This window comes from Molossus molossus, unplaced genomic scaffold (assembly GCF_014108415.1).
Source record: "Molossus molossus isolate mMolMol1 unplaced genomic scaffold, mMolMol1.p scaffold_m16_p_10, whole genome shotgun sequence".
NCBI classification, from domain to species: Eukaryota; Metazoa; Chordata; class Mammalia; order Chiroptera; family Molossidae; genus Molossus; species Molossus molossus.
This window is the reverse complement of record NW_023425345.1, coordinates 36,854,509-36,881,622: the sequence shown is the minus strand read 5'-3', so window position 1 is coordinate 36,881,622 and position 27,114 is coordinate 36,854,509. Positions and strand designations below refer to the sequence as shown.

The 27,114-nt window shown below is 40.1% G+C and overlaps 1 protein-coding gene across 2 annotated transcripts in view; it reads right to left on the bottom strand.

Moving 5' to 3' along the window:
- The window catches only part of ARNTL2 (aryl hydrocarbon receptor nuclear translocator like 2), a 77,299-nt gene that overhangs the window by 4,614 nt on the left and 45,571 nt on the right, over positions 1-27,114 (bottom strand). The window contains exons 7-15 of one of the 2 annotated variants that reach the window (XM_036251460.1): positions 26,759-26,902; positions 14,244-14,481; positions 13,659-13,765; positions 13,354-13,504; positions 9,915-9,973; positions 8,779-8,887; positions 8,620-8,685; positions 3,637-3,715; positions 1,347-1,455 (exon numbers count right to left, since the gene is read on the bottom strand). In XM_036251460.1, coding sequence (XP_036107353.1) covers positions 1,347-1,455; positions 3,637-3,715; positions 8,620-8,685; positions 8,779-8,887; positions 9,915-9,973; positions 13,354-13,504; positions 13,659-13,765; positions 14,244-14,481; positions 26,759-26,902 — 1,062 coding nt within the window. The remainder of the gene's footprint in view (positions 1-1,346; positions 1,456-3,636; positions 3,716-8,619; positions 8,686-8,778; positions 8,888-9,914; positions 9,974-13,353; positions 13,505-13,658; positions 13,766-14,243; positions 14,482-26,758; positions 26,903-27,114) is intronic. The other variant, XM_036251461.1, reaches the window with a different exon arrangement.

The window sequence follows — 27,114 nt, the reverse complement described above, 5'->3', positions numbered from 1 at the left end:
AGCCAGAGGCTGGGGTGTGCATAGAGCCTGGAAGGAGAAATTTAACTTTAATCTGCTTTGTGAAAAAAAAATTCTATTTCTTTTTTTTTTTTTTTATCCTCACCCGAGGACATTTTTCCATTTTTTGTACAGATAGAGTGGGAGGGAGAGAGAGGAAGAGACAGAGAGAGAAACATCGATGTGAAAGGGACACATCGAGTGGCTGCCACCCGCACGACCAACCAGGGCCGGGGACAAACTGCAACCGAGGTATGTGCCCTTAGCGGGAACTGAACCCGGGTCTCTCCGGACCGCAGGCGGATGCTCCAACCACTGAGCCAAACCGGCCAGGGCAAAAAATTCTATTTCTTTACATCAAAAATGAGAAGGCTGAGACAAAGGTGTCTAAAGTCCCAATGTTCTTATAAAAGGGGAGTAAATAGCCCTGGCTGGTTAGAGTGTCGGCCTGCGGTCCAGAGAGACCCGGGTTCGGTTCCCGCTAAGGGCACGTACCTTGGTTACAGTTTGTCCCCGGCCCTGGTTGGGTCGTGTGGGTGGCAGCCACTCGATATGTCCCTTTCACGTCGATGTTTTTCTCTCTCTCTCTTCCTCTCTCTCCCTCCCACTCTATCTGAACAAACAAAATGAAAAAGTGTCCTCAGGTGAGGATATAAAAAAATAAAAATAAATAAATAAAAGGGAGTAAACAGGTTTTTTATTGAAAAAAAGGAGCTAAGGAGGAACAATGGAAATGAGACTTAAGTTTAAGATAAGGAAGAGGTTCCGAAATAAAGGGTTAAAACATAGCTACAGATGAACTGAAATTTTCCAGATGTCTTTCAAAGTACAATAGAACTGAGGTGATAAATAAGCGCTTCTGTATGAAGCGGATCCAGATCCCCTGCAGTTCTTTACCAAACATTTTCAGCAGATCAACGGCAGTTATGGGGGGTATAAAACAGTGTCATTTCAACTTACTTGATGTGAACTTTGTATAAACATAGTGAAAATGAATAATTATATCTTAAACTTTCTATCATTGGCACTCTTTAAAGATTCTTAAACTCCTGAGAGTGGACATTTTTTCCAGGACAGAAACACCTTAGTTACATTTTAATTGTATGTAAGAACAATACCCATAACTGATTCAGTTGATAACCGAATTTTCAATGACAGGCCCATTAAGCAACAAACATTTAAAAATCAAGAGTATGATTACTGCGTTTAGGATTTTGAATGGAAAAAAAAAATCTTAGTTTTAAATTTGTTTATTTCTCTAGAAATCTCCTGTGCCTGAAAATATAATGACTACAAAGGGGTTTTGGAAAAACAAAATGCCGGGCAGTTGCCAAGGAGAACTTACTTACCCAGGAGTGGTTCATGCCCAGGGGGAGCGGCAGCGTGGTGGTTCTGCCTCCTAGCTTCCAGCTCCCCTGTGTCGGAAGTACTGAGTGGAATCAACTCCTTACTCAACATCTGAAAAGACAGAAGAATAAACAGTAAGGTTCCTACTTGACTGAAATACTTCTTAGCAGTTATCAGACACGGGCCTGCTGGCAGCTCCGGCCATCCTCAGAGGGGCGGCCTGCACTCAGTGACTACAAGGGGCACCCCACCATCCTCAGAGGGGCGGCTTGTACTCACTGACTACTCGGGGCACCCCACCATCCTCAGAGGGGCGGCTTGCACTCACTGACTACTCGGGGCACCCCACCATCCTCAGAGGGGCGGCTTGCACTCACTGACTACTCGGGGCACCCCACCACCCTCAGAGGGGCGGCTTGCACTCACTACTCGGGGCACCCCACCATCCTCAGAGGGGCGGCTTGCACTCACTGACTACTTGGGGCACCCGACCATCCTCAGTGGGACAGTTTGCACTGACTACTCAGGGCACCCACCATCCTCAGTGGGACGGTTTGCACTGACTTCTCGGGGCACCCCACCATCCTCAGTGGGACAGTTTGCACTGACTACTCGGGGCACCCCACCATCCTCAGAGGGGCGGCTTGCACTCACTGACTACTCGGGGCACCCCACCATCCTCAGTGGGATGGCTTGCACTCACTCCTGTGCACCCCAAATGCATCATCTCATTTCGTTTTAAAAACGTTGTGAGGCAGCTGTTTCACAGGTCAGGAATCTGAGGTCTAAAGAGGCTACTATCTTGCCCAAAGCGTCAGAGCCATAATTCTAACCCATCTTCCTGACTCCAAGGCCCATGTTCTTCATAACTGTAACTGAATGTCCATATGTAAGAACAAGCTGTAGATGACAAAGGGAAAGTTCCTGACCACAGTGCTCTGAGTCAAAGTTATTTGTGTTTTTAAAATGATGGCAAAACGATATCCCATATGAAACTACAATGGGAAATACTGCTTTGGAGTGGAGAATGGATTAAACCAGAGGTTTTGACCAAAAAGTTACCATCCTGTTACAGTTATTGGCCAAAACAGTCTAGTTAGTATTCAATGTAGTGCATCAAAACAAAGTCATTTACCTATCTTTTCTCAAAGTGAGGTACTTCATCTATAGAATGCCTATATAACGTACACTACTTGGAGATCTTTGTTACAATGACAACCCCTGTCTCTAACCTCCAGGCTGGCACAAAATGGGTACCCAAGACACATTTGCTAAATGTATGAGTAAAATGTAAAAATATTAGCCCAGCCCTGGCCAGTTTGGCTCAGCGGTTAGCACGTCAATCTGCGGTCCAGAGAGACCCAGGCTCGGTTCCCGCTAAGGGCACGTACTTCGGCTGCAGTATGTCCCCGGCCCTGGTTGGTCGTGCGGGTGGCAGCCACTCGATGTGTCCCTTTCACATCAGTGTTTCTCTCTCTCTCTCTCTGTTCCTGTCTCTCCCTCCCACTCTACCTGAACAAAAAAGGAAAAATGTCCTCGGGTAAGGATAAAAAAAATATATATATATATTAGCCCAAAAGACATAACATTTGATGTAAAAATACATTCACAAGTTCCCTCTTGTCCCTGATCAGATTTGATTTCTCTTGTCTATTACATTCTTACACCACTTCGTCTGTATTTGAGCGTTCTGTTGCTGGGCTACGTCAGAATTACACTGTGAGCTTCCAGATATTAGCACTAAGTTTAGTCATTTTTGTATATGCACTGATGCATTTCAAATAGCTAGTACTTGTTCAACTGAATTAAATAGTATGTTATACTTATCTTGTAGCTTACAGTAAACTTTTTTACAGACCATAAGATGTGCACTTAATCCACTGAATTAGAATAAGAATAATAACAGCTGCCCTGTACTGAGCACGCACTGTGTATCAGACACTGTTAAGCTTTTGTTTTCATATTTAATCACTTAATTCATACACCATTCTAAGAGTGTAGTGCCATTATTATCCCTGTTTCACAGATGAAGAAATCAAGGCACAGAGCGTTTAAATAACAAGCCTGGGGTTAAGCAGAAGTAAGTGTCTGAGTCACAACTTGGACCCAGATCATACGGCTCCAGCAACTTGGCTCTTAACCACTATTCTACATTGCCTATGAAACCATAGTCTAGCTAGAAAGGGTTTGTTTGTTTTTTTATAGAATGGCTTCTTAGGAGAAATAATCAACACAGAGCAAATTTTATCGTTCATTTATTTCATGAATATTATCACTTATGTTTGTACTTACATTCCTGCAGTTTATAGTGTGAATATCTTTCATTAAATCTGTTGGACTTGAATCACCAAGGGATGAAGAAGACTGTAACCTTTAAAAAGTGATACATAAAACATTTTCTCTACTTATATATATTTTAGAAGGAAACTTTCTTCTCTGAATATATTGTAATCTGATAAAAACACAGCGAAGGAACATGAGACTGACTACCTCAACATTTTCACGATGGACCAACTTGTTTGGTGCCAGACTTATTTTTGACTATGGAGAGCTGAAAAACACTCCGTAGTAAAGAGAAACATAAAACACTGAAGTAAAAACCCTTAAGTATATCATGTTACTTATCTTAATATAGCACGTGGCAAAGTAATAGAATATACCACACTTAATTTAAAACAGCATTTGCATCAAGAATCAGTTCCTTATCAAGATACCAAACAGAACTGAAAGTAAAGTTTCCTAACATTCTGCAACCTTTAAGTAAAAAATGTGTCATATTTTTACTGTAATAGGTCATGCTCAGGGACAAAATCAATGAGATACACCATGACAAAAACATAATCATTCACTGATCATTAATCCCTTCATAAGACAAATACGTAAAACTAACAGTCCCATATAATATGAAGTACTCAATTATGTGAAACACATAATGGCATAAACAGAACTTTGTCTTTATTCCCAAGATGGCACTTCACAAGAAATCACAGAGGGAGAATTAATACAGAAATGGAATGAATTGGGTTGGAAAACAGAAGGAAGGATCAGCGGCTTGTCTTGGGGTTTTTTCACAGGACAGTAATGTAAATAACCTGGCTGGCTTCTCCTTCTGGGGTTCATGGCTTAAAATCACCACCTGCTCACTTGGCTTAAAGATAAAACTACCCCTCCCCCTATACCAGATTACTCTTCGAACGTGGCTTTCTCCATGTTAGTCCACTGGGCAGAAATCTGCTGTTTAAGTTCCTCTACTACCTGCCTTCACTTGAAACTCCCACTGCTCTCAGCAACCACCCTGCTTGCTCCCGCCCCCTCCACGCACTGGCTGAAGTGCCCCCGCGCAGAAATGCCTTCCCCATTGCCTCCTGGCCATTTTAACGGTACCCAGCTGTCACTGGTTTAATTTCCACTCCTCTTAAAATGTCCTTCTAGCGTAGATGGTCAAATAATTTTCAACAAGGGTGCCAAGACCATTCAACAGGGGAAAGGCCAATCTTTTTAATAAACGGCGCTGGGAAAACTGGTCACCCACATGCAGAAGAAGGAAGTTAAACTGTTACCTTACACCATATACAAAAATTAACTCAAAATGGATCAACGACCTAAATGGAAGAGCTAAAACTCTCAGCAGAAAACAGAAAGAAAAGGTTTCATAACGTTGGATTTGGCAAAGATTTCTTGGGTCTAATACCAAAAGTGCATGTAACATAAGATGAGAAATAGTAAAAATGTATCAAAACTTCTGTGTATCAAAGGACACTATCAACAGGGTGAAAAGACACCCAGAGATTGGGAAAAAATGTTTATAAGTTGTATCTGATAAGGGGCTAATATCCAGAATAAAGAACTCCTACAACTCAACAATAACAAAAATCCGATTGAAAAATGAATAAAGGACCTAAATTGGCATTTCTCCAAAAAAAAAGATACACAAATGGCTAATAAGCACATGAAAGGATTCACAACAACACTAATCATTAGGCAAATATAAACCAAAACTACAATGAGATACCACTTTACACCCATTAGGATAACTATTGTCAAAACAACAACAACAAAACAGAAAATAACAAGCATTGGTGAGAAATTGGAACACTTGTACACTGTTGGTACAGAATATAAAATGGTGAAACTGCTATGGAAAACATAATAGCAGTTCCTCAAATTCAACAGAATTACTAAATGATCTAGCAATTCCAATTCTAGGTGTATACCCAAAAGAACTGAACGCAGGGACTAGAACTTACACAGCATCACTGTTAACAATGGCCACAAGGTAGAAGCAACTCAGGTATCCATCAAGACGTGACAAATGTCTTACTAGCAATTTTTTTTCAATTTAAACTATTTTAAATTTAAAAACATAAATTCAAACTGTACAAAAACAATAAAAAGCAAAAATTTCTTCTTTTCTCCATTTCCCAGCCTTTAAAACCTAGTCCCAAATGTAGGAGCTAACAAATTCTGAACAAATTACTCATATTGTTATAGGTTCCTTCTCTATAATTCCAAAATCCAAAAACAAAGATTTTCCATAATTCATTTAACAGCAAAATCTGAATTAATCTGAACCCAGAAAAACTTGACCAGACTAGTATGAAGCTAATTTTTTTTTTATTCCACTTTGTCTTACTCACCACAAGTATTTACAAAGCCTCATTCCAAAAAAGAAGAAAAAAATATATATAGTTTTTAAATGTTTTTATTGATTTTCTTTTCTTTCGTTCTTTCTTTTTTTTAGAGAGAGAGAGGAAGAAAGAGATAGAAACACAGATGAGGGAGAGAAACATCAACACCCCCCGACTGGGGATCATGTTAGTCTACTGGGCAGAAACCCGGCATGTGCCCTGACCAGGAATCTAACCAGGACTTCAGTCCATGGGGCAACACTCAATCCACTGAGCCATACCAGCTGGGCCCAAAATACATTTTAAAGCTTTATTATGGAAAACTTCAGACAGATATAAAAGTAGATAATACAGTGACATCTCATATACCCACCAAATAGCTTTAATCATTTATTCTTCCCAATCTTGTTTAATGTATATACCCAAACTCTTACCTCCCTTCCTCCCAGACATTTTCCCATTTAATCTGTAAATACTTCATTGCAGAATGAATGATTTAATTGATTATGGGATGCTGCCCATGATGTTCTCTGGGTGTATTACTCATTGGATTCCAAAACACTATCTTTCTAAAATCTAAAGAAATTGAGTTCAAAACTTTATTTTGCCTCAAGAGCTTTCAATGGGCAATTGTGGGCCTATCTACACACACGTTCACATATCCACACACCTTTCCTTTTCCTTATACAAGTGGGTTATTATACATACTACTGTTTTGTTCTGTTCCTATTTCCTTTTTCTATTAACCATATATCGTAAACATCTTCAGGTATTAGCATAAATAGAGCTACCTAATTTTTGTTGTTGTTGTTTTTTTTTTTTATCCTCACCCGAGGACATTTTTCCATTTTTTGTTCAGATAGAGTGGGAAGGAGAGAGAGGAAGAGAGAGAGAGAGAAACATCGATGTGAAGGGACACATCGAGTGGCTGCCACCCGCACGACCAACCAGGGCCGGGGACAAACTGCAACCGAGGTACGTGCCCCTAGCGGGAACCGAACCCAGGTCTCTCTGTACCGCAGGCCGACGCTCCAACCGCTGAGCCAAACCAGCCAGGGCAGAGCTACCTAATTTTTAACAGTTGCAGAGTAGTACTCCATTGTATGGATATGCAATAACAAGTTATGGCTATAATAAATAAATATTTGAAGCACTACTGTAAAAAGTGCATCAAGGCCCTGGCTGGTTTTCTCAGTGGTTAGAGCGTCGGCCTGTATTCCAGAAAGACTTGGGTTCGGTTCCCGCTGAGGGCACGTACCTCAATTGCAGTTTTTCCCTGGCCCTGGTTGGTCGTGTGGGTGGCAGCCACTTGATGTGTCCCTTTCATGTCGATGTTGCTCTCTCTCTCTCCCTCCCTCCCACTCTATCTGAAAAAAAAAATGGAAAAATATCCTCGGGTGAGGAAAAAAAAAAAAGTGCATTAAGAAACAGTCTTGTTCATAGATCTTTTCATGGCTGTATGAGACTATTGCTAAGTTTAAGGTTATATACACTTACATTTTGGATAGGTATAGTCAAGTTGCCTTCCATTGTAGTGAGGCTTATTTATATGCCCACACACAGTTTGAGAGTGACTGTTTCCTCACACTCTCACCAATATTATCAAACTTTCACATCTTTGACAACCTTCTAAATGAAAATAGGTATTTCATTTAGTTTGTACATATATGTTTTTAACTGTGAGTGGCGTTCAGCAATTTTGAGTTTCTTGGCCATTTGTATTTTTTTCAATACATGTCCACTGTCCAACATTGTTTATTAAGCTATTTTTAAAAGTTAGCTAATAACCTTATTCTTTAAATTCTATATAAAGTTTAATATAGATTAAGGTTAATATATAAAAGTATATAAAGTTTATTATATAAAGAGTTTAATAACTTTATTCTTTATACTATAAGACTCTCATTTGTTAACATAATTAGTCCATTTTATCATGGACTAATTTTCTGCAGTTTATAATTTATCTTTTAATTTTGTTATGCTTAGGTTTTGAGTTTTTATATAATTTATCAATTTTTTTCTTAATGAATTCTGGATGTTATGTGATGATTCTTACGTGACTTTCCAAACTAAGATTATAAAAATTTATACCTATGTTTGAAATACTTTTATAGGTTTACTTTGAACTCTTCATTTATTTTAGTATAAAGAATAAAGAGGGGTCTAGCTTTATTTTTTTCCCAAATAACTTTAGAATAATACTCTTAACAGTTTAATCTTTTCCCCCTTACTGATTTAACATGCCACTTGTACCATCTGATAATTTTCCATAAGCCTTTGAGTTTTTCTCTGAAATCTATTTTTTCACTAACCAATTTTGTGCATTGTACCAAAATGTTTTAGTGCCTGTAGCTTTATAATATAACATCTGATAGTTTTAGTTTCAATCTATTACTTTTGTTTTTTGGCATTTTCCTGGATATCGTAATATGGCTACTATCATTTGTTAGCTTCTAAAAAACATTTTGACTGGATTCGCACTGAATGCATAGGTTAGTTCAAGGAACACTGACATCCTTACAATACTGAGTTTTCCCATTAGAAAACAACTTACACCTGGAAAGTTATTCAAGTCAACTGCATTTTATAGTTGCTGGCTTTTTTCATATGGTTTTAGATACTTCCTGTAAAATGTATATCTAAATACCTTTTTATCTTATTTGTTGCCTCTGTGAAGGTGATCTTCTCTTCCATTATATTGCTGAGCTGGTTACTGTTTGCATATAGGAAACTTACTGATTTTAGAATACTGGTTTTGTGAATATAATCACTGTACTTGTGATATTTGCAAAAAATAGAACATTACCTTTGTAAGTCCAGAGCTTCATTTGCAATGTCTGTTCCGATACTACCAGCACCGAGCACGGTACCAGTGCGCAGCCCAGGCACACTGAGGCAAGGCTGTCTAGAGGACTCTAAACAACAAAAGGAAACATTCAACTGAGGACTTTAAAAAAGTATATAACTTTGGTTGATATCTTTCTTTCAAATATTTCTAGCTTTAAAAGAAACAGGCTAGCTGCATCCTAAAATGTTAGAAATATTCTTGCTTGTATTACAAACATAATTCATGATGGCTTACAATGTTTATTCAAGAGTCACCCTGGCCAGTTTGGCTCAGCCGTTAGAGCGTCGGCCTGTGGTCCGGAGAGACCCGGGTTCGGTTCCCGCTAAGGGCGCGTACATTGGTTGCAGTTTGTCCCAGGCCCTGGTTGGGTCGTGTGGGTGGCAGCCACTCCATGTGTCCCTTTCACATCGATGTTTCTCTGTCTCTCTTCCTCTCTCTCCCTCCCACTCTATCTGAACAAAAAATGGGAAAATGTCCTCAGGTGAGGATAAAAAAAAAAAAAGAGGGTGTATGAGTCAAATGTGTAGAAAGTCATCGAGGGTACAATCATGACCTGTAACCCTTGAGTACAGATGGTTCCGTCCCACTCTTATATCGATACTAAAGCCAGAACAATACTACTTTATTTTTTGATATTTCCTAATATTTTTATTTATGGAAGTGATACATTATATAATTCCTATGGTAAGAAGCTGACACAGACAAGCAAAAACTCCCCCTTAATGCTTTCGATTAATGTGTTCAACAGATAGTATATTGAGTGTCATGACATACAAGGAACTATGCTAGCTGCCAGGTATAGATGATGGATAACACACCATTCCTACTCTTTAAAGAACTCTGAGTGAACAAGGAATTGCAATACAACCTAAGATTATAATAGAGATGTGACCAAAGTACTTTGGGAATTCTGAGAAGGATAAGTCTTTTCTTTTTTTTTTTTTTATTAATTAATTTTTGTTACAGATGTTTCTCCTAGAAGGATAAGTCTTTTCAGCTTCACCTGGAAACTTTCACCTCTCCAAGACAGAGAAAGATGGCAACAACAGTGATAGTCTTAGTAATACGTTTCCATCATCTAACACTAAGCTTACCTTCCAACAAGCGACAGCTGCGAGGAAGTAATGGTGCTTCTCCGGTCTCACTATGTCCCCTAGGATTTAGAAACACCAGTGACTTCTTTTTTTAAGGTGAAGAAAATTGTTAAAGTAACTATATTAAGCTCTGTGTGTTTAATTTTTTTTATTGTTGACTCTATTCCAGATGGCCCTCCCCACCCCCCTAAGCCTCCACCACATTATTGATAGTCTACGTCCATGGACTATGCACTCTCCCCTCTCTGTCCTCCCCATTCTCCTCCCCTCTGAGATCTGTCAGTCTGTTCCATTTATCCATGCCTCTGATATTAACAATATGTGTATATAAAACAAATGGGACAAGAAATAACAAATTAGTTTTCACATGATCTCATTTATGCGTGGAATCTAATTTATTTCTTGACTCATTTGTTTTATTTATGCATATTGTTGATATCACCACCAGAGACCAAGGTATAATGAGCTAAGTACCAAATGCCCTATTACCCTATAAAGTACATGCTGTCATAGTTACAAACTCTCAGTTCATATACTAAATGATAAGAAGGAAAGGGTTATTGGAACAGGGAACCAGATACTGCTAGAGGTACTGAGTTTTTGGGGCTTTTTTAAAAAGCTCAATATTATAGATAAGGAAATAGGTTTGAAGAAACATTATAGCAATTAAAAAAAAAACTTATAGAAAAAGGATAATACTAAGAACAGGGCCATGCGAGTATAGTAACAAGCGAGGAGAAGCTGGCTCCTCCTTCAGGCTGACTTGGGAAGCAGTGCTCGGGCTGGATTTCTGCTCATCCTCCACCAACGTCCCTGCACAAGCACCTGCGGTACCCTGGGCTAGAAGGTGCTCATGCAAAATGACGTGGAGAACAAAACAATTTCTCACAACAATACAGTTTAAAGTCACACCCATATCACTTAGTGATGGGATAAGACAAAGCCATGGAGGGTAGGAAGGAAATGTTTGAATAAATACCTTTACGATCATATGTTACACTAAGCAGAAAGAAATATATTTTAAAAAGGGTAATCTTACTTCCGGTCAAGATGGTGGCGTAGGGAAACGCGGTATCGCGTCCTCCCACAACCACATCCAAGTAACAACAAAACTACAGAACAACCATCATCCAAAACCACCCGAAATCAAGCTGAATGGAAGTCCTACAACTATGGAATTGAAAAAAAAAAAAAGCAGCTACATCCAGACCGGTAGGAGGGGCGGCGGCGGCGGTGGCGTGGCGGCACGACCGGCTGGTCCCACACCCAAGTGTGGCGGATAAAAATCAGGAGGCTCCCGTGGCTGGGAAGGTCCTTCCTGAGGACTGAGGGGTCCCCGTCCCACACCAGGTGCCCCGCTCAGGTTTCCAGTGCCAGGGAGAGAATCCCCATAACTTCTGGCTGGAAAAACCAGCGGAAACTGAGGCTCAGGGAAGCTGACCTGGCTGGAGCCACAGGCAGCTCCTTAAAGGGCCCGCGCACAGACTTATCGGACTCTCTCCCTCTAAGTTCGGAGGGGAGGCAGCTCGAGGGGCACCAGAGACATACAGGGAAGAACTGAGCTGTTTGGCACTGGAGCGAGGGCTGGAGAGGGAGCTTCCTCAGGGACAAACGTGCGGTAAGAGGCCTTTGTTCCTTTGGTGAGCCCTTCCCTGGGGCGGCAGACAGTCGCCATATCTGGGACTCCAGCAACCTGGTTCACACTGGTAGCCCCGCCCTACTGACTCCCTGAGGCCCCGCCCCACCCAACTTTCAGGCCCACCCAAGCTGTTGCCACTTGCTTAACCATAGGATTGGCCGGTCTTGGATCCTGCTTCAGGTTTTTCCTAAATTCTTTCAAACGAGCAGCATCGGGTCTCAGGGAGCCCCATACCTCTCATTAAGTAATACACTGAAACAAACACAGGGAGGCAGCCAAAATGAGAAGACAAAGAAACAGGTCCCAAATGAAAGAACAGAACAAAACCCCAAGAAAAGAACTAAGCGAAATGGAGATAAGCAACCTAACAGATGCTGAGTTCAAAATACTGCTTATAAGGATGCTCAATGAACTCAGTGAGGGCCTCAAGAGCATAAAAAAGGACCAGTCAGAAATGATCGCTGCACAGTTAGAAACGAAGGAGGCTTTAACTGAAATAAAGAATAATTTACATAGCTTCAATAATAGAGTACGTAAATCCAAGGAGCAAACCATCGATTTGGAATATAAGGAAGCAAAAAACGCCCAATCAGAACAGCAAAAAGAAAAAAGAATCCAAAAAAATGAGGATAGTGTAAGGAGCCTCTGGGACAACTTCAAGCGTGCCAACATTCGCATCTTGGGGGTGCTGGAAGGAGAAGAGAGAGAACAAGAAATCGAAAACCTGTTTGAAACAATAATGGCAGAAAACTTTCCTAACTTGGTGAAGGAAACAGACATACAAGTCCAGGAAGCACAGAGGGTCCCAAACAAGATGAACCCCAAGAGGCCCACACCAAGACACATCATCATCAAAATGCAAAAGGTTCAAGACAAAGAGAGAATCTTAAAAGCAGCAAGAGAAAGGCAGCTAGTTACCTACAAGGGAGTTCCCATAAGGCTGTCAGCTGATTTCTCAAAAGAAACTTTGCAGGCCAGAAGGGAGTGGCAAGAAATATTCAGAGTGATGAAAACCAAGAACCTACAACCAAAATTACTCTATCCTGCAAAGCTGTCATTTAGAATTGATGGACATATAAAAACTTTCCCAGACAAGAAAAAGTTAAAGGAGTACATCACTACCAAACCGTTATTATATGAAATGATGAAGGGTCTTTTTAAAGAAAAAGATAAAATGTATGAACAAATAAAATGTCAATGAATACATATCTATCAACAATGGAATCTACAAACAAAATGAACAGGAAGAACAGGAACATTCTCATAGATACAGAGAACATTTTGTTGGTTGCCAGTTGGGAAGGGGGTTGGGGGAATGGATGAAAAAGGTGAAGGGATTAAGAAGCACAAATTCATTGCTAGACTGACAAACCTCAAAGGGAAAGGAGTTGGGGGGGTGGGAAGAAATAAACCAAAGAACTTATATACATAACCAATGGACACGGACAATAGTTTGGGAAAAGGTGAGAGGGGGGCGGGAGTGGGGAGGAGGGGGTCAATGGGGGAAAAATGTGGAACATCTGTAATACATTTTACATCCAACAATAAAGATGTGGAAAAAAAAAAAAAAAAAAAAAAAAAAAAAAAAAAAAAAAAAAAAAATAAAAAGGGTAATCTTTCAGCTTAATTCTGAGAACAAATGCCAATAGACAGTGAATGAATTACTCAGTATCTATCTCACGTTGTAACACACAGCCAGAGGGTCACACAATTTTAATGGGTTAGCAAGATGAGAAGGAGGAAGCAAAGATATTCACTTGAAGTTAATAAAAGGTCTTCCCAACATAAAAAATTACTTACGAAACCAAAGTGTTGACAGACACAATATATTCCAGTTCCTTGGTCCAAGGATTTGTGAAACTAAACCATTGGCTTCTTAAAGTCACAAAAGAGCCATCTTTCGCTCTGAATTTGTATAAATCTGTAAATATTTTCTCTTTGCTCTGTAGAACTTAACAAGAAAAGATAATGATCAGTATAATGATCTACCACTAGATAAATCAAACTCTTAAGGATTAATTCAAATTTTGGATTTCACAGGAATGAGACATTCAGAGTTGAAGCTACCATTAGAAAGTCCCAAAGTCTTACCACTCACTGCATACCTGCTTTGTGCTTGGTGGTCAAATTACTGTGGTCATCTTGATGAAAATATTCATAACAAGAAGTTCCCAAAAGTTCCTGAGGCAGATATCCTAAAATTGCTGTTGCCCTGGTTTTAAAATGGATAAGAAACTTCAGAACTGGTGACCAAATGCCCTTCCAGAACACCGCGGGTCCATATGTGGTGGGGATAGGAGGGAAGTGGCCTGGGGGAGGAGTAACCCGGGTGCATCACTGGGTTCCCTTCGGCTGCCCCAGACCCAGACTAGAGCTGCAAAACAGAATGGACACCCAGGCACGAGGCTACCCCACAGGGCACCCACCCAATCCACAGTGTGCTTTTTCTACCCTTCGCCAAGAAAATTGTGGCCAGAGACCATGCCCAGTTTCTGCACCACTGGCTAAGAAATAGTCCAAGTTTACATTTTGGTTTGAACGAATTTACTGATATATTCATATTGCTATTTCATTTAAACCTTATTTCCTGTTCTGAAGCCTTAAAAGAAAAAGTCCAACAGAACCAAGCTACATTTTAATAGCCTTACGTATCCCACTGAACTCTAATCATGAAGGCATATAAATGTTACCTTTGGTCCACATAGACAAATTTTCCATTCCTTGCAAAGCGGGTTATAAATTCAGTTGGTTTCACGTTAACCTCTCCGCTGTTCTGTGGGACGATATATGGATATAATCTCCCGAAGGCAACAAGGCAGGTGAAACTACTGTCTTTCTGACTGTCCCTTTCTTCTTCCATCCCAACAATACTTGTAGGCCAGCTTCTCAAGTAACCAGTGCAGTGGATGGTACAGAATCTTCTATGATCTGATTCAAAACGTTTTTAAAAAGAGCATGTGTCAATTATATCTCAATAAAACTGGACAAAAAAGATAAAGTAGCATTTGAATCATTATGAATAAATTCTTAAATTTCTTACATTGACATTTATAATACTTATAATTGTACTATAAAATATTCTTTGAATATGCTAAAACATGAAAAGGGAATAGTATTCCATTGAAAAGAAATCATCAATTGTGTTTAACAACTTTATTCTTTTTTTTTTAAATTTTATTTGAATCACTTTTTTTTTTTATCCTCACTCGAGGACATTTTTTTTTTTTCCATTTTTTGTTCAGATAGAGTGGGAGGGGGAGAGAGAGAGAGAGAGAGAGCAACATCGACGTGAAAGGGACACATTAAGTGGCTGCCACCCGCATGACCCAACCAGGGCCGGAGACAAACTGCAAGCGAGGTACGTGCCCTTAGCGGGAACTGAACCCGGGTCTCTCAGGACCGCAGGCCGACACTCCAACCGCTGAGCCAAACCAGCCAGGGCAACAACTTTATACTTAATGGGTTATTTTTCTCAGGAACTAAACTATACATATATCAAAAAGTAGGCAGACTGCTTTAATTTAGGTTTAAATAGGTCCATAATTATTTATTTCTAAGTCAAGTTTTAAAAATACAATAATTTATATATTAGAAAAAGTTAAACTTCATGCTCTCCTGCTCTTAGCCACAAAGATACTGTTTTCAGCTTATTAAATTTTTAATATATTATCATTTATATTCCAAATTTAAAGGATAATCATCCATCCATACATTCTTAAAGTTTTTATGTTTGTACTTGTAATGGTTATAATAAATTATAGAAAAAATTTAAATATTTGAAGAAATTTATAATAAAAGGTATTATAAAAATAAAATTTGACTCAAATTTCACTTTTCAGAAAATAATCCCAAGCAATTAACTCATAGGAAAAAGCCTGTCAACCAAGTCCAAGTAAAATAAAAAATGGAAAATAATGCTCAAGTATCAGGAAATGTTAAGAAAACAATGAAATGCAAGATAGACAGTATGCAGATTATGGCAATCCACCAAAAAAAACAAACAAAAAAAAAAAACATGATTTAAAGATTAAAAAGAAGAAGAAAGGGCTGGTAAAATTATGTAGACAGTTTGTGATATCATTTAGTGAAGACCAGAACAGTGCAGGCAGCATAGGCACTATTTGGTAAGACTGTTACTACAACAATTCTTTTAAACACATTTTTGAAAGAGGTGAGATGGGCTGTCTTACCAAACAGCAACTATTAGTAATGGCAAAGACTGCTAGAACACTATGTGCCATGCTCTGTTTTAAGGGCTTTAAATGTATAATTCATTTGATCCTCTCGCTAGTCCTGGGAGGTGTTCTAATAGTGTCCGCGTTGTGTTAGGAAACAGTGAACACCAACGCCACAGCAGGAAAGGGTGGAACCGAGGTGACATCCAGACAGGCTGGCTCCGTGCTTCCTTTCTGGGCCCCTCGTGTCCTGCTACTTGTTAGTGAGTGCTCTGTCACAGGTGTTCAAATAGGAGCTGCCTGGATACTGGAAGAGGAGGGGTACAAAAAGGTATTCCAGTGAGAGGGAACAGCCACTGCAAGTTGACAGCCAAGCGATAGCAGTCAGATGTGGCTGAAGCATAGTCCGTGATGGGGAAGTGGAGACAAAGCAGGCACCAGTTTCGCTCCTGTAAGCCATGCACAGGACCTTGTGTTCAACACCTAACACATATCACCCCTCCATGGCCCACAGATACCTTACATTACAAGTCATGATCTCTTCCAAGCCTGAATCAAGTTTATCACTTATTCCTTATCCTGTTTAACGCACCATAATCAATCCAGGTAAGCAGGCGGTCTCCAAAGACCAGAGCGGAGGTCAAACAGAGCCACAGGTGTCAGACATTGGAAACCAGATGGTATGCCCCTGAAGGGGAGGTGTGAAAGGACATGTCATGTGGTACTGACGGCATCTGCCACACTTGCTCAAGAAGCCAATGGATTCTGGGTGTGTTACTGTACTACTGATTATCCGACCAAGATAAACTTAATACCTAAGATGTTTGGAAGTCATCCGTCCTTCATCAGCCTTTGATTTCACAAGTTGAGATACATGAAAAATGGTATCCCTATCTCAAAGCTTTTTCAAAGTCTGAATCTATGACATTGCTGTTAGAATCAGGGTAGAAATGTATTTAGTGTCAATCTTGCTTATTTAAAAACTTGTATTATAGAAAATCTCAAACATACACAAAAACAGAGAGAACATACAGTTGACCCTTGAACAATGTGGTTGTGGGGTTAAGGGCGCTGACCCCCCAGCAGTCAAAAATCCCTGTATAACGTCTGACTTTACTGACAGCCTATTGTTGACCAGAAGCCTTGCCAATGACAAGTCACTTAACACACATTTTGTACATTATATGTATTATAGACTGCATTCTTGCAATAAAGTAAGCTAAAGAAAATAAAGTGTTGAGAAAATATATTTACAGTATTTACTGAAAGAAAAAAACCTCCATGTCCATGGAGTTCAAATCCATGTTATTGTGTGACTTGTGGCTAATTCTGGAAATAGCCTTTCAATAAATCTTAAATTCAGTTTCAATTATCATTAAAAGGGCTGCTTTTTCGACTCTCTTCTTTTATACTTAAATATAACAAGCAAAACTATGGAGACAAAGGGTTAGTGTGTGCTAGAGGTGGTGGTGGGGAGAGATGAACAGGCTGAGCACAGAGAATTTTTATAAAGATAAAATGATGATAATTTGTACTATTATAATGATGGTGATATGTCATTATATATTTGTCCAAACCCACAAAATGTACATTGCCAAGAGTGAACCCTAAGGTAAACTATGGACTTTGTGTGATTGTGATGTGTCCATGTAGGTTCATACTTGGTAAAAAGACACCATTCTGGTGAAAGACGCTGATAATGGGGGAGACTATACATATGTGGGAGCCAAGAACATATGGAAAATCTCTGCCTCCCTCTCAATTTTGTTGTAAACCTAAAACTGTTCTTAAAAATAAAAAAAATTGTAATGTAACAGGTCATGGTAAAAGGGAAGAAAATTACCTTTATTAACTTTCATCGTTAATAGGGAGTGGTCTTAAAACAGTCAATTACATTGACCAATCACTATTGGAGAGAATGATTTAGTAGCAACTATATGCAAAATATATATTTCTCTTGACATTCTCCTTGGTTAAATCGCGATGTGAAATGATTTCACGCATGGGATGCGGTCCACGTGGCAGACCAGGGTTCCACTGTGCAGTTATCTTATCCTGGTCCAGGCATCTGTCTACACATCTGTCTGCAGCCAGTTCTCAAACCCCAGGCACTTTGAGGAAGGGCCTTACTGATTGCTAACACATGCCCTTACCAGCCTTAGGCCAAGTCAGCCTTATGCCTTTGGCCATAGCTCTGGAGTGTCAAGTGAATACTTGGTTCAAGTGCTTGAGCAGATTAAAAAGTCCTTTTTTGAGAAGATATTTGACTCTCATTTGCAGGCATCTGTGTGGCCCAGCTCGATGTGGGAGGGCACCTCCATGTGTGGGCAGGAATACGTTCCTGCAAGAGTAGCCAACCCCTTGCTGTGCCTCCACTGCAGAAATGGATCCCTTTCATGAATAACCTTGGCATCTAGGAAGCTACTCCAGTAGGTGGCATGGCAGAGTGGAAAGAACACAGATGTTACTGCTAGATTTCTGATTCTGCCACTTTCTATGACTTTAGACAAATTACATAACCTTTTTAGGATTCAGTTTGCTCATCTGCAAGATGGGGGCAGTTTGCACAGTCTTATTATGTAGATTGAATTAGGATTTATGCAAAATGCTTGGCATATAGATGTTAAATAATTACTAATTTTCTTCCTGCTCTTTTATTTTCCTTCACTTTTTTTTCTGAGTCTCAAATAATGGCTTTCCTTCACTGAGTGCTAACTAGGAGCCAAGCACCGCAGTAGCCACACGTAATACTTGCCATACTTCACGGGCTACTTTATACCCATTTTATCAGTCTGCTAGGACTGGCAAAACAACATACACAGACTGGGTGACTTAAGAGAAATTTAGTTTTCTCCCAGTTCTGGAGGCCAGAAGCCAGGATCAAGGTGTTGGCAGTTTGGTTTCTCCTGTGGCCTCCCCCCGACTTGCAGACAGCAGACGTGTCGTGTGTCCTCACATGGCCTCTTCTCTGTGTGTGCATTCCAGGTGTCTCTCTTACGAAACACTAGTCATACTGGATTAGGGCCCCACTCCTATGACCTCATTATCCTTAATGACCTCTTTAAAGGCCCTGTCTCCAAGAACTGTCACACTGGGAGCGGGAGCTTCAACATGTGAATTATGGGGAAACAATTCAGTCCATAACCCCATTTTCTATATACTGAGAGAAGCCTGCCTCAGGTTGCACAGTTGTTAAGCAGCAGACCTGACACTAAAACCCTAATGAAGTCAAAGCCCAGGCCCTTTCTACTCTTTCCCAAAACCTGACCACTAGCATGGCTGTTCTGAGGGAGCTTAGAGGAGAACCTGGAACACTGGAAGGACTTACAAATGTCAGTTCCATTAGCTCATCACAGAATTCCGCTATGAATCAGCTTTAATTGACCATTTGCCCATTTGCCAGATATTCTTAAAATATCTATATTTTTCCAGTATGATTATCAATATTTTTTTTAAAAAAATGTTTCCCTGCCTCTCCCATAAATCTCAAAGTTAAAAAAAAATCCTTCTAGAAACCACATGGAAGAACTAAAGTTTGATTATTACATTCTTCAAGAATGATGTTTAGATTTTTTTAACCTATGACTATACACATGTGTTTCTGCTTAAGATTCAATATTTACAAGACTGCTTCCAAATACTCCAACCGATCCATGCAGTTGCCTGAAGGACGTGTCACTTTTCTTTTTGTGTCTTTGCAAAGGGTTAAAAAACCACATATGGAAAGCATTATACTTCCAAGATTATCATCAGTGACCAATTTGGGCTCCCACAGCTAAGAAAAATCCAAGATGCATATATTCAGTCATGTGCTGTCCCAGAATTTCACAAAAAAAAAAATGAAATGAACAATCTAAGGTGACAGAAGGAAGAGCCCAGACAAGGTCAAGTCCTACCACTGATTCGTGTTTCGCTCCGTATTTCAAGCCAAATTGAAAAATGCCCACTTAGTAAACACATTTACTTTCAGTAAGGCCCAGATTCCTTTGGTTCCCACTACAGAGCCTTCCCAGATTAACTTCTGAGAATTACGGTACAGTAAATGGCCCAAGGTGTTTGCTGTCTTAGCCACGGCTCCCATTGCAAACTATCACAGACTGAGTAGTTCAAACAACAGATATTTATTTCCTCACAATCACAGAGGCTGGAATTCTGCGAGCATAGTTGCGTTCCAGTGAGGGCTCTTTTCCTGGCTTGTAGACAGCTACTATCTAGCTTTGAGCTCACAGACAACAAACTCTCTGGTGTCCCTTCTATTTTTCTTTCTTTTTTAAAAAATTTTCCTTTATTGATTTTTAGAGAGAGATAGAAACACTGATGAGAACATCGATTGGCTGCCTCCTGCATGCTCCCCACTGGGGATCGGGCCCACAACCTGGGCATGTGTCCTGACCAGAAATTGAACCAGCGACCTCTTGGTTCATGGGTCGATGCTCAACCACTGAGCCACAACGGTCGGATCGGTGTCCCTTCTTATAAGGGCTCCACTCTCATGACTTCACTTAAACCTAATTATCTTCTAAAGATCCCGTCTCCAAATACCATTACACTGGGGGTTAGAGGTTCAACATATGAATTTTAGAGGACACAATTCAGCCCATAGCATTTGTTAAAAACTCCTTGGGATAAAATCTTTTTTTTAAGGGACACTTTTCGATATATTTTTTTTGTTGTTCAGATAGAGTGGGAGGGAGGGAGAGAGAAACATTGATGTGAAAGGGACACATCGAGTGGCTGCCACCCACACGACCCAACCAGGGCCGGGGACAAACTGCAACCGAGGTACGTGCCCTTAGCGGGAACCGAACCCGGGTCTCTCCAGACCGCAGGCCGACGCTCTAACCACTGAGCAAAGCCTGCTGGGGCGGGATAAAAATCTTTTAAAATACAGGGGAAGGGAAGAGATATGCATAAGTTCTTTGGTTAATAAGCATAACCAATGGACATAGACAACAATGCTGGGGGGTGGGGTAGGAATGGGAGGAAGGTATCAATGGGGGGAAAAAGGAGAAACATCTGCAACAAAAATAAATTAATTAAATAAAAAATATGTTTAAAATGCTTCTTGGATGAAACAAAAACATTATAATGTAGACTGATTCACTGGATTCTAAACTGTTCTCTGGGTCTGAGATCAATTACATGGACCATCATCAGGAGCAAAGGACAGGAGGATGGTCACTTATGCCATCAGTGAAGTCTGAGTGTCTACCATGTGCCAGACACCATGGAAAGAGAAACAAATCTCTCATTCTAGTGTGACAGGCAAATATAAAAAATACAATTTCTGTATTGTGTGGCAAGGGCAGTAAATGAGAGATGCTCAGGATTATTAATAGATTACCAAAAGCGGGCACCTGGGACTCCAGCCAGCCAGAAAGGGGAGAGTATCAGGGAAGGTTTCCTGGAAGGAAATGCTGCCCTGAGTCTGCCCAGAGCTTGCACGTTCCACTCCTTCCAGCAGGATGGCTGGCGCTGCGGGTACTGTTTTGAAGATCTGAGTCTGGTAAACCTCTGGGACCATCGGGGTAGGTGCCGGGGCCATAGCCTTGGCAGGCTTAATCTTCTCTTCCATACTGGGAACTTCTCAACTCAGGATTAAATTTTCACTATGCTGGACAAGCATGTATTCTAGCTGCCCTGTTAAATCTTAAATGTTACCACTGACCATTCTGCAGAGTCTGCCTTGTTGGGGAACAGATCCTTTGAAATGTATCTTGAGGTCCAGCTGGTCTACCTGTCGTGGTCCTCCTCTAATGTTAATATGAAGTCCAAAGGTGGGGCATACCCAGAGTGTGTAATTTGATCCTTCATAATCTACTGCAGTGAAGGCAATTGTCATTCAGCTCCCACTAGACCTAACACAACACAAAGCATTCTTCCTGTCAGGCCTGTGGTCTAGGAAAGTGCAGAGATATCCCTAGGAGCACCCTTGAGAGTCGAAGCATCTGCTACTTCTCTAATTTCTAAAGCAATGGCCTTCAAATATTATTTATTTTGCATGCTATAAAAATGTTTAGCACCCTTTACTTGTATAAATGATGTATATCCACTTTTGTACTAACAAGTATATTCTAAAACAAAACTAAAATTCAAACTATAAAAGAGAAAAGGATAAACAATGTTTTAAAAACAAATTCTATTAAAATTTGTAAAACTTCTTTCTTTAAAATTATAATACATATTATTTAATAAAGCAATATAATTATGCTTTTTAAATTTTATTATAGTTGTCATATAATATTAGTTTCAGATATACAACATAGTGATCACTATGATAAGTCTAGTAACTAGCTGTCCCTGTAGAGTTATTATATTGACTATGTTCCCTGTTCTGTCCATTAATTTTATAAGTGGAAGTGTGTACCTCTTATTTCTTCACCTTTCAAACCTGTCCCTGCCCTATCTGACAACCATCAGTTTGTTCTCTGCATCTATGAGTCTGTTTCTGCTTTTTCTTTTTTTTTAGATTTCACATAAGTGAAATCATACTGTATTTGCCTTTCTCTAACTTATCTCACTTAGCATAATACCTCCTAGGTCCATTCATGTTGTCACAAATGGCAAGATTTCATTCTGTTTTATTGCTGAGGGATAGTCCATTGTATATACCATATACAATGCTTCCACACCTTGGCTATTATAAATAGGGCTGCATATATCTTTTTGAATTAGTGTTTTTGTTTTCTTTGGCTAAATCCCCAGAAGTGGAAATGCTGGGTCGGGTTGTAGGGTAGTTCTATGTTTAAGTTTCTGAGAAACCTCCATACTGTTTTCTATACTGCACCAATTTACAATAGTTCATGAGGGTTCCCTTTTCTCCACATCCTCACAAACACTGGTGTGTTGATTTATTGATGATACTGTTCATTGATTTTTGAGATAGCCATTCTGATAGATGTGAAGTGATATCTCATTGTGGTGGTAATTTGCATTTCTCTGATAACTAGTGATGTTGAGCATCTTTTCATATCTGTTGGGCATCTGTATGTCTTTGGACAAATATCTAATCAAGTCCTCTAACCATTTTTTTAATTGATTTTGTCTTTTGGCTATTGACTTGTATGAGTTCCTTATATATTTGTATATTAACCTCTTGTTGGATATATATCATTTGCAAATATCTTCTCCCATCAGTTGTCTCCCATTCAGGTTATCTTCATTTTGTTGATGATATGCTTTATTACTTTTTAAAACCATGTTTAACATATTGTGAAATAGTGATTTGAAGGTCTGCTTCTAACCTTTCTTCTTATTATATTTTCTTTTTCTTCATAGCACTTATCACCATCAGCAAGAATTTTGTTTTGTTCACTGCTCTGGCCCCAGCATATAGATTAGTGTTTGGTCCCTAGTATGTACTTAATATAATTTGTTTTGTTTTGTTTTATCCTCACCCGAGGACTTTTTTTTTTTTTTTTTTTTTTTGGCATTTATCTTCAGATAGAGTGGGAGGGAGAGAGGGAGGAAGAGAGAGAGAGAAACATCGATGTGAGAGAGACACATCAACTGGTTGCCACCCGCACGACCCCAACTGGGGCTGGGGACAAACTGCAACCAAGGTACGTGCCCTTAGCAGGAACCGAACCCGGGACTCTCCCGCGGGCCAACACTCTAACCACCGAGCCAAACTGGCCAGGGCTTAACACAATTTTTTAAAATTACAGTAATTCTTTTTTTAACACAATACCATATAATGGTGTGCTGTTACACATCCTTTCTCTACCCCATGTTCAGTGACCTCCTAGGTATCTTGAAATTAGCAAAGCCATAAATCAGGCCTTGATTGTTTTTTTCCTGATTGTCTAGACCTATATGAGTGATAGACAAAATGTTAGTAATGGATTAAATTTATAAGTGTGTGTTGAATAGTACAAAGGTATTAAATAAATAATCTTCTAGTTTTTAAAAGACATCATTTTCAGCAAAGTCATTCATATCAATGAAAAATGAGTAAAGTTCCAACAACATGTCTTCACAATTTCACTTTCATCTTATTTATTACTGTAAAGGAAAAATATCAACCAACATTCTTATCAGAACTATACTCAGAAAGCCAGTCACTAAACAGTAAATAGCACACCACTGCCCTGAGCCTATGTGAGCCTACAAATCCCAGCCGCTGCCCTTCCTAACACCACCTTCAGCATCTAGGATCTCGTCACACTGATCTTTGTTGAATCCCCCAAAATACCACGTTGTCCTACCCCAAGGTCTGTACACTTGTCCTCTGTCAGGAATTCCTTCCCATAGATTTTTGCATAGCTGACTCCTCTCCAACCAGGTCTCAGAGCAATGTCACGTGAGAGATATTCTAAAGTAACTACTTTTTCCTAGTCCCTGTCCTCATTATCCCATTTTATTGACTTCCTGGTACTGTCTGCTACCTAAAATATTTATTAATTTACTTGTCGAATGGCTGCCTCCTGTCCCTATCAGGTTCACTAGAGCAACAACTTGTCTGCCTGTTTCCAGGGTACCCTTTGCTATGGTACATGGCACACAGCAGAGACTGAGTAATTGCCAACTGACCAAACTCTGTTTAATTAGACTCCTGTCACAGGTAACGATCTCAGACTTAGCGCTACCACTTTTCCTTAAGTATAGCCAGTACATAGGGAACTTGTTAGAAACAAGATGATGGGAGAAACTGCGAGAAAAAGCACGAGGGGGAGACATCTCCTGCAACAGACCTCTGGCCGCATTCTCGGGCACTGCTGCCCAGCGCATCCCTCCGTCCTCCTTCCTTCCTTGTGCTCCCAGAGACTCTTACACTTGAGAGAAGGGCCTAAAGCAATGGTTCTCAAAAAGGATAGAGAGGCTGAGATCAAACTGTGCGGCTGAGAGGTTTAGGGAGCAAAGAGTGAGGTGGTAGGGCAGGGCGGGGGTGAAATCAGGTTTTACAGAAGTGAAATGGTTACACTGGGCACTAGCCAGGCACCAACACCAAGATGACTAAATATTAGGAGGAAATAAGTCCGTGGAAACTCCTCTCTCCAGAAGGAAAGACAAATTATCTGGCAATCTTTAAAACAAAGAACTTGATCATTTTAGCCTCTATTCAATTTATTATCTGCATCAAACACCACCGAGATTTTAGCCATGTCTATCCCTCCTAGGGAGTGCTGTGTAGACCAGGTGATCCACTGTGGTTGTATCTACTCATCTCTAGTTAAATCCTAAGGGTAACATGTACTACAATCCAGGGTCTGCATGGAGTAGGACTCCGTGGACCATCCACAAAAAAGGCATATTCCTGTCCTGGGAGAGTACTTCCATACCCTCTGGCCATGTCCCAATATAAGATTAGTCTGAGTAAGACGTGGCAGGAACCCTGAAGTGACGAAAATAATGGTACCTCCCTTCTGTTCTTCACTGTCCCGAGTTTAGGTGCGTTACTGCTAATGGTGTTTCTGACGGCTTACAACCTTTATCAAGGTTACTATGCCAGGAACCATGCTGAGCACACAACACTATTAACTCATTTAATCCTAAAAACAACCCTGTGAGGGAGGTTCTATCACTGTCCTCATTTGACAGTGGAGGAGAGTGAGCTACCCAGAAGGATTTAGTCATTTATCTTAAGTCACATAGCTAATCACAAGTCAGGATTCAAATCTGAACAGTTTGGCCCCAGGATCTATGCGTTTAGCCACTCCACAAAAACAGACGACCCTGTGACTAGCCTTGTTTTACGGATACGTTGAGAAACCACTTGCAGTCGCACAGAGAGCAGGTGGTAGAGCTGCAGTCTGATCCCGTGGGTGGTGTCACAGCTCTTCACCACCGTGTGGCTGTGAGTTCAGCCACAAAGGCCACACAACGAGACAGCCAGCTCGGAGCCGAGAGAAGCAACTGATGGTTTACAGACAGACCTGCCCTCAGCACAGCTGATTCATCCTGCTTGTTTCTTTGTAGGACAGCATAAGAGCAGGGGGCTGAGGTCTGAGTGTGCATTTGCCCATTTCACTGTCTGTAAATTACTGAACCTCTTTAAGTCTCTCCTCCTTGATTCTAAAACAGTGGTAAGAATAGTGTTTAAAACAGCACAGTATCTGGCTTAATAAATGAGTATTAGTGATCATCATCTTAGGTGGTTGCTGAAAAAGACTCTGACCAAAACTTATAAACGGAATCTTGCAGCTCTGTACACTGTCAAAGCCAATCTCATGTGAAAATTTGCACAGGGAATTCTGTATCGGGTAGGTTAATAGTTCTTAGGCAAAGACATCATGAGACATTTTGCAGTCCCTGAAATGTAGCAAGTAAATAAAATAAATGAGTGTTAAATCAATTCAAAATGTAAATATCCGCAAGACAAGTCTATTAAAAAAAAAAAAAATCACGCCCTGGCCAGTTTGGCTCAGATGTTAGAGCGTCGACCTGCGGTCCAGAGAGACCCGGGTTCGTTTCCCGCTAAGGGCATGGACCTCGGTTGCAGTTTGTCCCCAGGCCTGGTTGGGTCGTGCATGTGGGAGGCAGCCACTCGATGAGTCTCTTTCTGTCTCTTCCTCTCTCTCCCTCCCACTTTATCTGAACAAAAAATGGAAAAATGTCCTCGGGTGAGGATAGAAAGAAAAAAAGAAGAAGAAGAAGAAAATGAAAAAAAAAAAAAAATCACAGGAAAACCGAACTAGAAGTCTACCAAAGAAGTACATCATAAAAATTAAAACGACACCTGTAACATCCTAAATATTCACCGAAATTTATCAAGCTCTTGCAGTACTGCAGTTTTTTTTTAAAGACTTAACTTTTATACTTTAAAAGCAGTAACGGAATTTCATAACACAAGTCTTATTTCCATCTCTTCCCATTTGATAGCCTCCGAACTGTCATTTCAACAGCACCATTAAAATATTGGGTAACAAAAAAAATATGTAATTATTGGATAAATTTGAAAGATTTTTCCTTGGGTGCTCTTGGCCTCAATTATTTGCCTTAACCACATGCCTTATTTTCCTGTACATAAACTATTCAGGACATTAATCTTGTATCCATGCCTTAAATCACTTGACACGTCACAAGGATACCTTTCTTCTTTGAGTTGGGTAAGCACTCGGGCTCTTCTTTGACAGCGATTTTACAACACTTTATCCGACAGAAAAAGGATCGCCTTGAGCCGGAGCACACACGGGTCCTTCCCGTGTGGAAATCACTGTGAACTCGCAAACCAGCTTGTGTGGAGGAGGAGGCAAAAGAACAGGCAGAAAAGAATATTTTCAAATCATTTTGAAATTGATCTCTTAACACTTTTCTGATCATCAATTACATTTTTTAATAAATTAAAAAGGAGAAATCGTTATTTAAAACAATATCTATCGCTGTAAGCCAGGAAGTGAAATATACCAAAGAAATGTTTGTTAAGCAATCATATTTTTTTTCCAAT